Here is a 12,466-nt window from a genome sequence, read left to right as displayed (position 1 = left end):
TACAATTTCTTTTCCACAATTTTTTTTATGTGATCAATATTGTCCAAGTTAAGGGGAAAAATAGTGGAAGCGGAGGGGAAGCATAATTATTGAATTGTCTCATTTATTATTAACTTTACAACATAATTGCACAGAAACAAAAATAAAGAGAATTATATTTTATACAATTTTTGAAACTTCCAATGAAACACCAACGAAACTAAGTACACAAAAGACATAAATAATAACTTATCTGTATTAAGTTCTCTTAATTTTATTAACTAGCGGGTTTTATTGGTTGAATTTGTCTGTCGATAATTAAGTTTCATGTCAGCTAACATATTTTAATATTTCAACAATTTTTTTTTAATTTTGGACCCTGTTGGGCGGAATTTTCCCATCCCCCCTCGTAGACTGACCACTGGTTCTCTCGAAAATATGTAGAAAATCTTAATTGCAACAATGTCAGTCCTTACACATTTTGTCGAAAAGTTGAAAATAACGGAGATATTTAACGCATATACCGCATACGTACTACCTTAAATATTGATTTTATCAAAAAAATGAAGTAGATCAAAATTGTACAAAATTTAATTCTCTTCATTTTTGTATAGGTTCAAATTTGTTGTAAAACTAATAATAATCAACGAGATAATTCAATAAATCAATAATTATGCCCTAACTGTCAGTATTTTTCCCATAACTCGGAGAATATCGACTGCACGAAAAAAAATTATAATAAACGAAATTATAGAAAATCGCATTTTCAATAATTTCAGTTTCTATATTTTTTGTCGAAAAGTTGAAAATGGCGGAGATGTTGAGCAAAAACGTTTCTCGTTTAAAATCAAAATGGCGGCTAAAAATTAGAAAAATAAAATTTGGGACAGCTCGTAATGCAAGGTCAAATGCTATCCCGACTGGGCTAAATGTTATCGGTTTCTAATATTTCATTCTCAGCAATCTTCTCTAATGTTCTTTTTCTGTATTTAGTAAGTATTCCGTGGATTCTGTATTTAGTCTTTCGACTCTGATTTTTGTTTGTGTTGGTTCTGCTCTCTTGGGTGTAAAGATATACTGTTGAAATCTATAAAACCGACTTGAACTAAAATTAATATTTTCTTTTTCAGTCAAAGGAATCTTCGAGTGTTCTCAGCTGCGATATATCAACAGACGACAAATACATCGTTACCGGATCGGGAGATAAGAAGGCGACGGTGTACGAAGTCATATACTAATCCCAAATTAGAAGAGATGAAGACGGACTCAAGTGTAGTTATAAAATTAATACAATTGTGATAATTATGTGTAATAAACCATTACAGACGTATCAGAAGAGAAAAAACAGTCACGTAAAAAATGTTAGTGATCTGATGTGAGATGACTAGGTTGTTAGGAATGGTGATCTCTCATGACAATTTAAAATACACGTTTTTTAATTATTTAATGTACATATTTAATTGTTACAAAACTCACATAAGTGACAACTACGTAAATACTTAATTTTTTTAATTACTGAAATTCTCATTCTATCTTTTCTAGAATTGTACATATATCAATCATGGTAATTCTACAGAACGTTGTAAATATTTCAAAATTAGTAGTTTTATCAACTTGAAGCCTCAAAAATATGTATTGTAAATTCCCAACCAGAGCTACATAGGAAAAGATTTTTTCCACCTACCTCTACCGAAAGTATACTTTTCCGAACCTGTTTGTAGGGAGCAAAGTTGTACTTTTCCTCCCTAGGGAGGAAAATATTTTTCCTCCCTAGGGAGGAAAAGTAAAAGTGACGTCATGGTATTTCATTCATGAAATGTAACTTATTGACGCCCTGTACAATATCTATTTTTTATTACGTAAGTTTCTATACATTTTAACGTTTATTTATAAAACACTCTGTATTTTGCATAATGGTAAAAAACAGTAAATTGTTATTTTGATTTAACAATGTTTACATTATTTATTTGACTTATATTTGACAGTTGACAGTTATATTGTACGTACTTGTTAATTTTAGTTCTAATAAATTTTGTTGGTTAGTTACATAAATAAACTAAGTAAAAATGAAAAAATGACTTGTTATTTGAGGAAGGTGGAAAAACCATATGTATAACATGGGAGTAAAGTGCCTTTTCCTCCCTTGAATGATTACTGCCCTCCGCTACGCGTCGGGCAGTAAACTTCATTCTCGGGAGGAAAAGTAGCACTTTCCTCCCTTGTTATACAAATAGCTATTTCCACCTACCTCTACCGAAAGTATACTTTTCCGGACCTGATTGTAGGGAGCAAAGTTATACTTTTCCTCCCTAGGGAGGAAAATATTTTTCCTCCCTAGGGAGGAAAAGTAAAAGTGACGTCATTTATGAAATATAACTTATTGACGCCCTGTACAATATCTATTTTCTATTACGTAAGTATCTATACATTTTAACGTTTATTTATAAAACACCCAGTATTTTGCAAAATGGTAAAAAACAGTAAATTGTTATTTTGATTTAACAATGTTTACATTAATAATTTGACTTATATTTGACAGTTGACAGTTATATTGTACCTACTTGCTAGTTTTAGTTTTAATAAATTTTGTTGGTTAGTTACATAAATAAATTAAGTAAAAATGAAAAATGACTTGTTATTAATTTGAGGAAGGTGGAAAAACCATATGTATAACATGGGAGTAAAGTGCCTTTTCCTCCCTTGAATGATTACTGCCCTCCGCTACGCGTCGGGCAGTAAACTTCATTCTCGGGAGGAAAAGTAGCACTTTCCTCCCTTGTTATACAAATAGCTATTTTCTATTCATATTTTAGTAATAAATTCATAATGGGAATATCTCATAAAAAATTTACACATGTACACTATTAGTGTATATACAGTGTATATACAGTGTATATACAGTGTGCTGGAATAAGTGTTACCCCACCTTATTAACTTATATTTTTAAAATAATCATTGCATATTATAGCATCAATATTTCGAACTTTACGTGATCCCTCTTCAGGTGACAGGCACAGATTTTTTTTAATTAAAAAGTACATCATGTGACACCTCATTTAAAAGCTTTTGAAATACTGATTACAAAAATGCATAATACAGTATAGCCCGAAATAAACAGTACTGAAACTGAAACATAGATTTCTCTTTCTGCACGCTGTCATACCCAAATTAACTTGTATGGACCTGCCAAGTAATTCTTAGCAATTACTAATAATCAATAATTGTTAAGAATTACTTGGCAGGTCTATACAAGTTAATTTGGGTATGACAGCGTGCAGAAAGAAAAACCTATGTTTCAGTTTCAGTACTGTTTATTTCGGGCTATACTGTACTTTAATCTTTGTTTAGAGCATAGAATATTTTTTTCGAATCTTGAGAAAACTAATAAGTATTTTTGAAAAATTTAAACACATAATGAAAGATTACATTATTATCGAGGGCTGAAAGTCCCTTAGAATAAACAAAAAGTTTCTTTTGAAAGATATATTTAAAATTAAAAATCAGACTAAATTTTCTCTTTTTTTACCCCTGTGACTTATTAAAATTATCATTATAGAAGTTCTCAGGGACTTTCGACCCTCGATAATACTGTAATATTTCATTCTGCGTTTAAATTTTTGAAAAATACTTATTAGTTTTCTCAGGATTCGAAAAAAAAAGAATACATTTAAAAATAATTCGGCCGAATTTTGCGCCTACGGTTTCAAAAAGGATTAAAGTGTTATACATATTTGTAATCTGTATTTCAAAAGCTTTTAAATGAGGTGTCACATTATGTACCTTCCCATTTAAAAAAAACAAAGTCATGCTTGTCACCTGAAGAGGGATCGCCTAAAGTTCGAAACATTGATGCTATAATATACTAAGATTATTTTAAAAATCGACCTGTTAGAGCGTTTTGCTTATGTGCTTAAAATAAATAAGTTAATAAGGGGGTAACACTTATTCCAGCGCGCTATACCAAGAAAGGTTACAACACTTATATTATAATATCTTCAAAATTATTTTGAAATATATCTTGGTTTTATATTTTTTCTTTCCATACTATCAATTCTGGTTATATTTGACATAAAATGACTTTAATGTATGTGGATCAAACATATAAGTAGTTGTAATGGTGTAATAAACTGAAAGTATTGAACTGAAAGTCATGGATTCAAATCAAAAGTCGTTAATGTACTTTGTGGAAAAGTAAATTAAAACAATTTAAATTGGACATTCAAGAAGAATAAAGAAAATATATAATGGGACCTACTAAACAGGTTCAAAGACAAAAATACAGATCAAGAACTAAAATAAAACCAGAAAAGATATAACTTCGATAAATGATCTTGTCGTCGAAGAAAGAAAATGGTCAAATACACATCCAAACTTTTACGGAATCATCTAAGATTTCTTAGTGTCTCAAACGAGTTTTTAAAAACCAACATAAGAAGTGAAACAATATTTATTTTAAAACAATTAATCATCAATACATACAAATTGAAGAAAACAATAAAGTCTTCCAATAAAATATTGAAACTATTCAAGTCAATAGCATAAAAAATTCAATGCAAAACAAATAATGTTTAAATTGCTTTTATTGATTTATCGTTATTTTAGTAGTCAGTGTTACCAACCCTAACCCTTATGCCAACTTCAATTTGCGTGTGCACGCTTATCATAGTAATCAAATTGTCAACATTTTCTTTTGGTAGGTTGTTCCAATCTTCTAAGCCAGTTTGTACTAGCCGCACGGTGTTTTGTGGTTTATCCCAGCTAGCTATAATTTTTCTTTTAAGGATACCTCACTGTCTTTTAAGGATTTTAAGGATACTTCAGAACAGTGATATCTTCTGCTTCAAGGAAGTATGTACTCACTCTGCTGTTATGTGGAGGTACATTACGTTGTATGAACGTTAAATTTTCTTCCATTGCGTCTCTCCAGTGCCTCACTTCAGGCTCTAGAGCCAAATCACTGTAATTGCTAGCTGTTAAAGTTGGTTGGATGAAAATTAAAGATTTTTTTTACCTATCATAATGCCTCTCCAGAACATGACCATGACACTTCCTCCTTTATATCCTTGAACCGATCTAGCAGTTTCCGTTCTTGCTCTTCCTCGCCCTCTAAATACACAAATTCGTCGACCATCTAATTTTACACAAATCTTGGTTTCGTCTGAAAATAGCACATTCGGTAAATTCCCAATGTTCCAGTTTTGGTGTTGAGGACACTAATTTAGGCAATCAGTCTTGTGCTGCCTGGATAACTCTGAACCCGTAACTTCTCCTGCCATATAGTCGTTAGGCATGAACATCTTCTGTTCCTATCGTTTCAACTGAAATACTTAAAAAGCTGAAGTTGAGAAACTGTTGGATCTCTTCTAGCTGCTTGGACAATGAAACGATCCTGGCGAGCCGTTGATACTTTTTGTCGACTATGTCTTGTCCTATTTTTAAGCTCTCCTACTTTCTGATACCTAGTATAGACATAGATGCATGTATAGGGGGACACTGCTGTATCCCTCTTCCTTGCTCCACAAGACCAATAGTTTGGTTCCCTTTCCCATTTGCACGTCCGGTAACACCACATAAGGCATATTTTCGTTTTTGAAGGCAAAAGTTATTTTAATTATTTTCATTCAGTTTACAACTAAAGCAAATAATCTATAACGTACGGAGTTGTGCTATCTGATTGTTTTATCGGTTTGTTTGTTTTCAATAAAAACCTTTATTCTTCGCAACAATAACAAGTTTTTCAAAGAAATAAATATTAGGTTGAAATACGGCCGCATATGAAATGCCTCCCGAAAAAGGGTTTCTTACCTGTCGCTAAAATGGTCACATACGAATTGCCTCCCTAGCTTTAAATAAATTATATGCTTCTAATCTTTATGTGAAGGTGAGACGTTGCCACATCTTCGTCCCTTTGTAAATTTTTGGCAAAATTGGTATTTTGTTATTTAATTTATTTTATTTTCAACCTTTATGTATTAAACATTATTGACACTAGCCAGTACTTATACAACCAACTTATACATATGTAATTAGTTTTATGACCATTATTTTTTGTTAATAATAATTTAACAAAAAATACAAAAACATAATAAGTATTTTATAGATTTATTAAAAATAACATCACAAAAAACTTATTTGGAAAATATTACAAAATGTGTATAGAAATATAAAATTACAAAATATTTTTCCTAAATTTATATGATACTACTTTGACAAATTCTAATCTATTTATTTTACATTCTCTTAATTCTAAAATTTTTTCATTTAGAAAATTATTTTTGCTGTACTTTCCGCAACAATTTTTTTTTTGGTGTCGAAACAGAATTCATTTTAATGTAGGTATTTATTTGAAATTGTAAAATTATGTATATCAATAAAATTATTAATGTAAGGATGAAGAGTGTTCAGCCCAAAGATGTGGAGGAAATGTCGAATTTTCAGATATGTAATTATCAACAAGATAATCACAAAACTGGGTGACTCTTTCATCGACTGGTTTAATTTCTGCCAAATCTATAGCAAAAAAATCGCTAACATCTTCAGGATGTAAGAATGAAGGACCAAAAATACGAATAAGAAAATGCGTAATTTAGGTTGAGTCAACACCTTTTTTCTGGTATTCTGGAGCTAATCCCAGTGCTTGAACCTTTATATACCATGCCTGACCCAAATGAAAACGACATCCATGAAGATCTGCTTCAGGAAATGCCATACGAATACCATTATGAATGGAAATTTCAAAGTCTGAAGTTTAGGGGATACAGGACAATTAATTTTAAAACATTCTTTTATGATATATTTAAAAGCGAGATAATATGAAGATGACTTTTTATCTTGAAGTAAACAAAAGACAAGAGGAATATAATGTCCATTTTTCAAGCCATGTATACTAAAAACAATTGAGTGAAAAACGAGGACAGTATTCAAAAGTTCCGTCAACAACATACCAATTGGAAACAGTCGAAAGAAAACGAAGATTTGAAAAACATGTTAATATAACAATATGAATATCTTTGTCATTTTTAATTATAAAACTTTCATTTCTATTTTGGTACGTAGCCAGGATTTGGTTTTGGGGGGGGGCTAATTTAATGGGTTGACCCATTATGTAAACTTAAATGTAGCCTTTTTGTCCTTTCTCTAAAAATTTCGGGGTGGGGGGGGGGGCTGAAGCCCCTCAAGCACCCCCCTGGCTACGTGCCTGGTGGTTCTAGCATAACATAAATTTTGTCACACCCTATTGATATCATTGATAGTAAAAGTCTCTATATTTGTCTTAAGTTCTTTACAGATAAGCTTCATTGGTTTTTCGCTGAGATCTTCCACGGCTGCGCTTTTTATTGAATTGCTTACGGCTTTTCTATTGTAAACTTGGGCAGACAACTTCTCGTGGTTATGATCTAATATTGATTCAATTATCGTATTTTCACATCCCTGTGTTTTGACAAATGATTTGCAGGTTTTCTTAGTACATGTCCACCGTTTTACTGTATCTTTGGCCAACATTTTTTGAAAACCGAATGTAAAACCATCAATTGATAGTAAAGGTGACTTTTTGACTGACATTTATCGTTGATTCCATTATTTCGGATGTTATGACTTAAACAGAATTTTATCTTGAAATCGACGAACTAACAAGCTTGAAATAGACAAACTGACTGATGCAGGAACTAATCAACTTTCAAGTATTTTTACAACATTTTGCCCATTAGCACAATTTACAAAAGAGAATATAAACAAACAAAAAGATTAAGGTAAAAGTATCTATTCATGGAATCGTTAAGAAGAGATTAGAATCGGAATTGGAATTACCCAGAGAATATAAACAAACACAAAGATTAAGGTAAAAGTACCTATTTATGGAATTATAAATATGGGAGAAATTAGAATCGGAATTGGAGTTACTCAGAAAAGCTGGATGTTAGATTGTCGGGTAACAACTTATATATAAATAACACCGGTTTATAGCGTCCTGCGCCTTCCGGTTAATATTTTCCAGCGGCGTCGATGTGTCCAATCTCCTGGTCGGAGATCTCTCTCAGACATGGCTTTCTGGATTCCACTTATCCAGGTTGTTTTCGGTCTGCCCCTTTTCCTTCTTTCCGGGGCTTGCCATTTCATTATTAGCTTTGGGAGTCGATGTTCCTCTATTTTTTGTACATGGCCATACCAACAAAGTTGTTTTTGTTGGACTTCTTCAATTATGTTTGTTTTTCTATTCATAATATCTCGTACCCGTTCATTCGTTATATGTGAGAGTCTGGAGATGCAGGCCGATCTTCGCCAGAAGTCCATTTCCAGTGCGAGCAACTTCTGTTCTGTTCGTTTATTCAGTTGCCAGGTTTCACATCCATACAGTACCACGCTTTTAAAGATGCTATTATAAAGCTGTGTTTTCTTTTCTTTTGATATGGTTACGGGTAACAACCTTCTTTTCTAAAAAGAAATATGTATGTCGTACTGTGAAATATTTATGTGAAACAAATTGTATGTACCCTGCATTAAGAATTAGAAAAATTAAAATAGATAGATACTATCTATTTAAATTATGATTTGGCAACATTGTGTCATTATACAGGGATTAAATAGACAAAATATCAGCCTAAATGATTAACGAAACGGAGGCATTTCGATTGTACCTGGGAGGCATTTCATGTATGAAAATATTTACCTGAAAAAGTGGGAGGCATTTCGATAACGCCGGAAATACATGGTGATTCCATATACAGTTGAGTCCGCGAGTCTTTACCCATGCGTCATTAATACCTGGCGAGATAAAACACATACTTTTTATTTAGCATCATTCTCTTCCACGCATGAAACTCATGACAAACCAGCTGCCGTTTGTTATTAAGTAAAAACACATGTTATTTTTATGAACCATCTAGACTCAGTGCATTGAAAAGAGATAGGTACAAAAAAAGACGATTCGGTATGTTTTCATATTTTAAGCACAACTTGTTTGACGTTTCTGCTTTGTTTACTTTTGTGGCTGTCAGTCAGTTGAATTTTTTGCGGTTTTTGTCGAATTTTTGCGTTTTGAAGTTTCTTTATATTACACAAACAGTTGTTTTCACAACTAATTTTATATTGGGCTTTGAAATTTTAAGGTAAATAATTATATTTCGACAATTAATATTTAAAACATACAAAACTAACGTCATTCACACAGTAAAGAAATGATTGTGTTTAGATTTCCGTCAAAGTGAATAAAATAACAAAAATAAAATGTGTTATTGAATTTTTTTATAAATTGTTTATTTATTTATTAATCAATAATAATCAATTATTAATCAAGAATTTATTAAGCTACTTCAAATGTAGCTGTAATTCTGCACAAAAATTTTGAAGCAAAACTTACATTTGACATTCTATATATTTCATAACGTCAAATTTTATAATAAAACCCGTAATCGGAACAGTAGCCACTTTCTGTCAGTTGTTGTTGCGTGAAATAGATTTCCGACTTATTTCGTATGCTTTAAGTGATGACGCACGGGTAAAGACTGGCGGACTCAACTGTAAGTTTGGCTGTGTATAATACACTAAGCATCAAAATTAACGCACCACCATAAAAATGGGACATTTTTAATGTCTCATATTTCCTAAACCTGTTCCGATTTTAGTGTTTTTTTAGTATATTATAGCTTTATTCTTTAAGAACATTGATGTAATAATATTATTGCTAAAGAGGTAAGTGTCATTGTATACCGGGTGTAACAATGATAGTGTGTTTTTTCCTCAAAGTTTGGAACACCGTGTGGCATATCCTAGCGTATTTAAAATATTGAAATTAAAACTCAACTGTAGCCTTAGGCTTTCTAAACATTTTACTTTTCGATTCATTCGCTTATATTGGACAATAAAAAAGTTAGGTACTTTAACAACTAGCAATGTTATTTATCAATACAGGGTGTTTCTAAATAAGTGCGACAAACTTTAAGGGGTCAAACTGCATGAAAAAATAATGACTGTTTGCTTTATAAACATATGTCCGCAAATGCTTTGTTTCCGAGATACGGAATGTTGCATTTGTTTTTTTCTTACAAACTGACGATTTATTTATTCCTCTAAAACTGGTTGAGATAGGCAAATGAAATTTGATGGGTTTTAAGAGGTAGTTATTACGCATTTTTTGACATACAATTAAGAATTTTATATTCACCATTGGCGTGCATATGGGTATAAACATTTTAGATACATCCCGTATGCACGCCAATGGTGAATATAAAATTCTTAATTGTATGTCAAAAAATGCGCAATAACTACCTCTTAAAAACTACCAAATTTCATTTGCATATCTCAACCGGTTTTAGAGCAATAAATAAATCGTCAGTTTGTAAGAAAAATTTCAACATCCCGTATCTCGGAAACGAAGCATTTATGAACATATGTTTATAAAGCAAAAGGTCATTATCTTTTCATTACTCCTTAAAGTTTTTCGCACTTATTTAGAAACACCCTGTATTATTGATGAATAACATGACTAGTTGTTAAAGTACCTAACTTTTTTATTATCCCACATAAGCGAATGCATCGAAAAAAAAAAATGTTAAGAAAGCCTAAGGCTACAGTCGAGTTTTAATTTCAATATTTTATATACGCTAGGATATTATACAGAGTGTTCCAAACTTTGAGGAAAAACCACACTATCATTGTTACACCCGGTATACAATGACACTTACCTGTTTAGCAATAATATTATTACATGGATATTCTTGAAGAATAAAGATATAATATACTTAAAAAATCACTAAAATCGGACAACAGGTTGAGGAAATATGAGATATAAAAATTGTCCCATTTTTAAGGTGGTGCGTTAATTTTGATTCTTAGTGTATCAACGGTTGTGTATAAGTTTTATCAACGAGAGCGGAAAAGCTAAAGGTCTAAAATTGGTATTAATCGAATGAACACCTTGCGAAAAGTGGATAAAGAGAGAACCGGAAGCATAGTTATACTTAACTCAATACATTTCAGTACTAGAAATTGGTAAAGACCACCAAACAACTTGAATTAAAATAAGATCAATAATATTATATATTCTTTTGGTCATTCATGCGCTTAATGAAAATGTTTTTAGTAAGTTTTTTCTAGTTCACAGATTATCTGCATCTTTTTAATGATTTATTCATTCAGTTGGTTCATTTGTACGGAAACTTGTCTTTTTCTGTCCACCACCACTTGTTTTTCCGCTGTCATTAGTAATTGCCACCAAGTATATTCTCTTTTGGCATAAATTTCCAATATTTTTCCTAGTTCAGCACGCTAATGTATATTTTTTTGTTATTAGGAAGATATGTATAAAATGTCACTAATGACTGAAAGCATGTTCATGTTATAATATACCTGTTTTATAAACCTTGAGTAAATAAAGAAATAAACAGAATACATATTTTTGAAGTATCAAGTACTTTAAAACAAGAAATAGTTGCAAAAAACACACAATGTTCTCTAAAATTACCCAAATCACTACTATTAGATACATTGTTTTTTATTTTTGTTGTTTAATGTATTTTTTTAAAATATTTTAGTCCGTTTAAATTGTAAACTACAGTGGAAAAGTATGAGACTTCTGTTTCTTTTAATTTTTGAAAAATAAACTACTTAAAATATGACGACCGTTAAAAATTTTGGTTTTATTTTTTAAGAAGCTGCCGTTAATTCTTGTATTTGTGTAGAACTGTTTTAGTATGTGTATTTAATGTTGAAATAATTTTTTATATTTATCTACACTCTTTTTATTTCTGAACTGTTAATATAATACCTTAAAAATGATGATCTGCAATTTACACTTGCCTCTACCGTGTATCTAAAAGAAGTAATAATTTGCATGTCGAAAGAGACGATCATAAAATGGAATACAATTAAACAAGCCATAAAAAGCCATCAGGTGAAAAACGAAAAACTAAAGCATGAAACGTTTGTTTACCTTATATCGATCGTAGGGTAGAAAAGTTATAAGGACTAGAAGATCAGGACGATAATTATTATCCTTATATGGACTAAGGGACCAATATGGTAATAATCAGATCGTATACCAAGACAATACTAAGACTTCGTTGCTCATAGTCGGGAGCTTTATTAGGGGGGTACAAGGCCGGATTTAAGGGGGCAGGCTGGGCAGCTGCCCGGGGCCCCCACATTCCGGGGGCCCCCACAAATTTCCAAACGTAAAAAAATCACCACATCCTTCACATAGAATAATAATTATTTTTGTCAATCAATTAATTGTAATATTTCGTTACATGGGAGGTTTCACTCCTGTTAAAAGGCTTGTCATATTTTTGTCAAATCACGTTCATAAAGCAGAAGATATATTTAATTCTCTAATCACACTCTTGAAAACACATTATATTGATTTGAAACAGTGCAGGGGAGAGTCCTAAGACAACGCGTCAGTTATGAGTCGAAAATACAATTTTGTTCAGGCAAAATTGTAGAACATAAAAATTAGAGAACATAATATCTAGGCGTTGTGGATTCCATG

The 12,466-nt window shown here is 31.6% G+C and overlaps 1 protein-coding gene across 2 annotated transcripts in view; it reads left to right on the top strand.

Moving 5' to 3' along the window:
- LOC114325807 (transducin-like enhancer protein 4) overlaps positions 1–11,607 on the top strand; it is a 1,285,138-nt gene extending 1,273,531 nt beyond the window's left edge. For both annotated transcript variants that reach the window (XM_050641900.1, XM_050641898.1), the window contains one exon: positions 1,110–11,607. In XM_050641900.1, coding sequence (XP_050497857.1) covers positions 1,110–1,217 — 108 coding nt within the window. In that variant the 3' untranslated portion in view covers positions 1,218–11,607. The remainder of the gene's footprint in view (positions 1–1,109) is intronic.
- Positions 11,608–12,466: the final 859 nt, after the last annotated feature.

This window comes from Diabrotica virgifera, chromosome 1 (genome assembly GCF_917563875.1).
Source record: "Diabrotica virgifera virgifera chromosome 1, PGI_DIABVI_V3a".
Taxonomy (NCBI): Eukaryota; Metazoa; Arthropoda; class Insecta; order Coleoptera; family Chrysomelidae; genus Diabrotica; species Diabrotica virgifera.
Note: the sequence above shows the minus strand (reverse complement) of the source record. Positions and strands in the feature narration are given on the sequence as shown.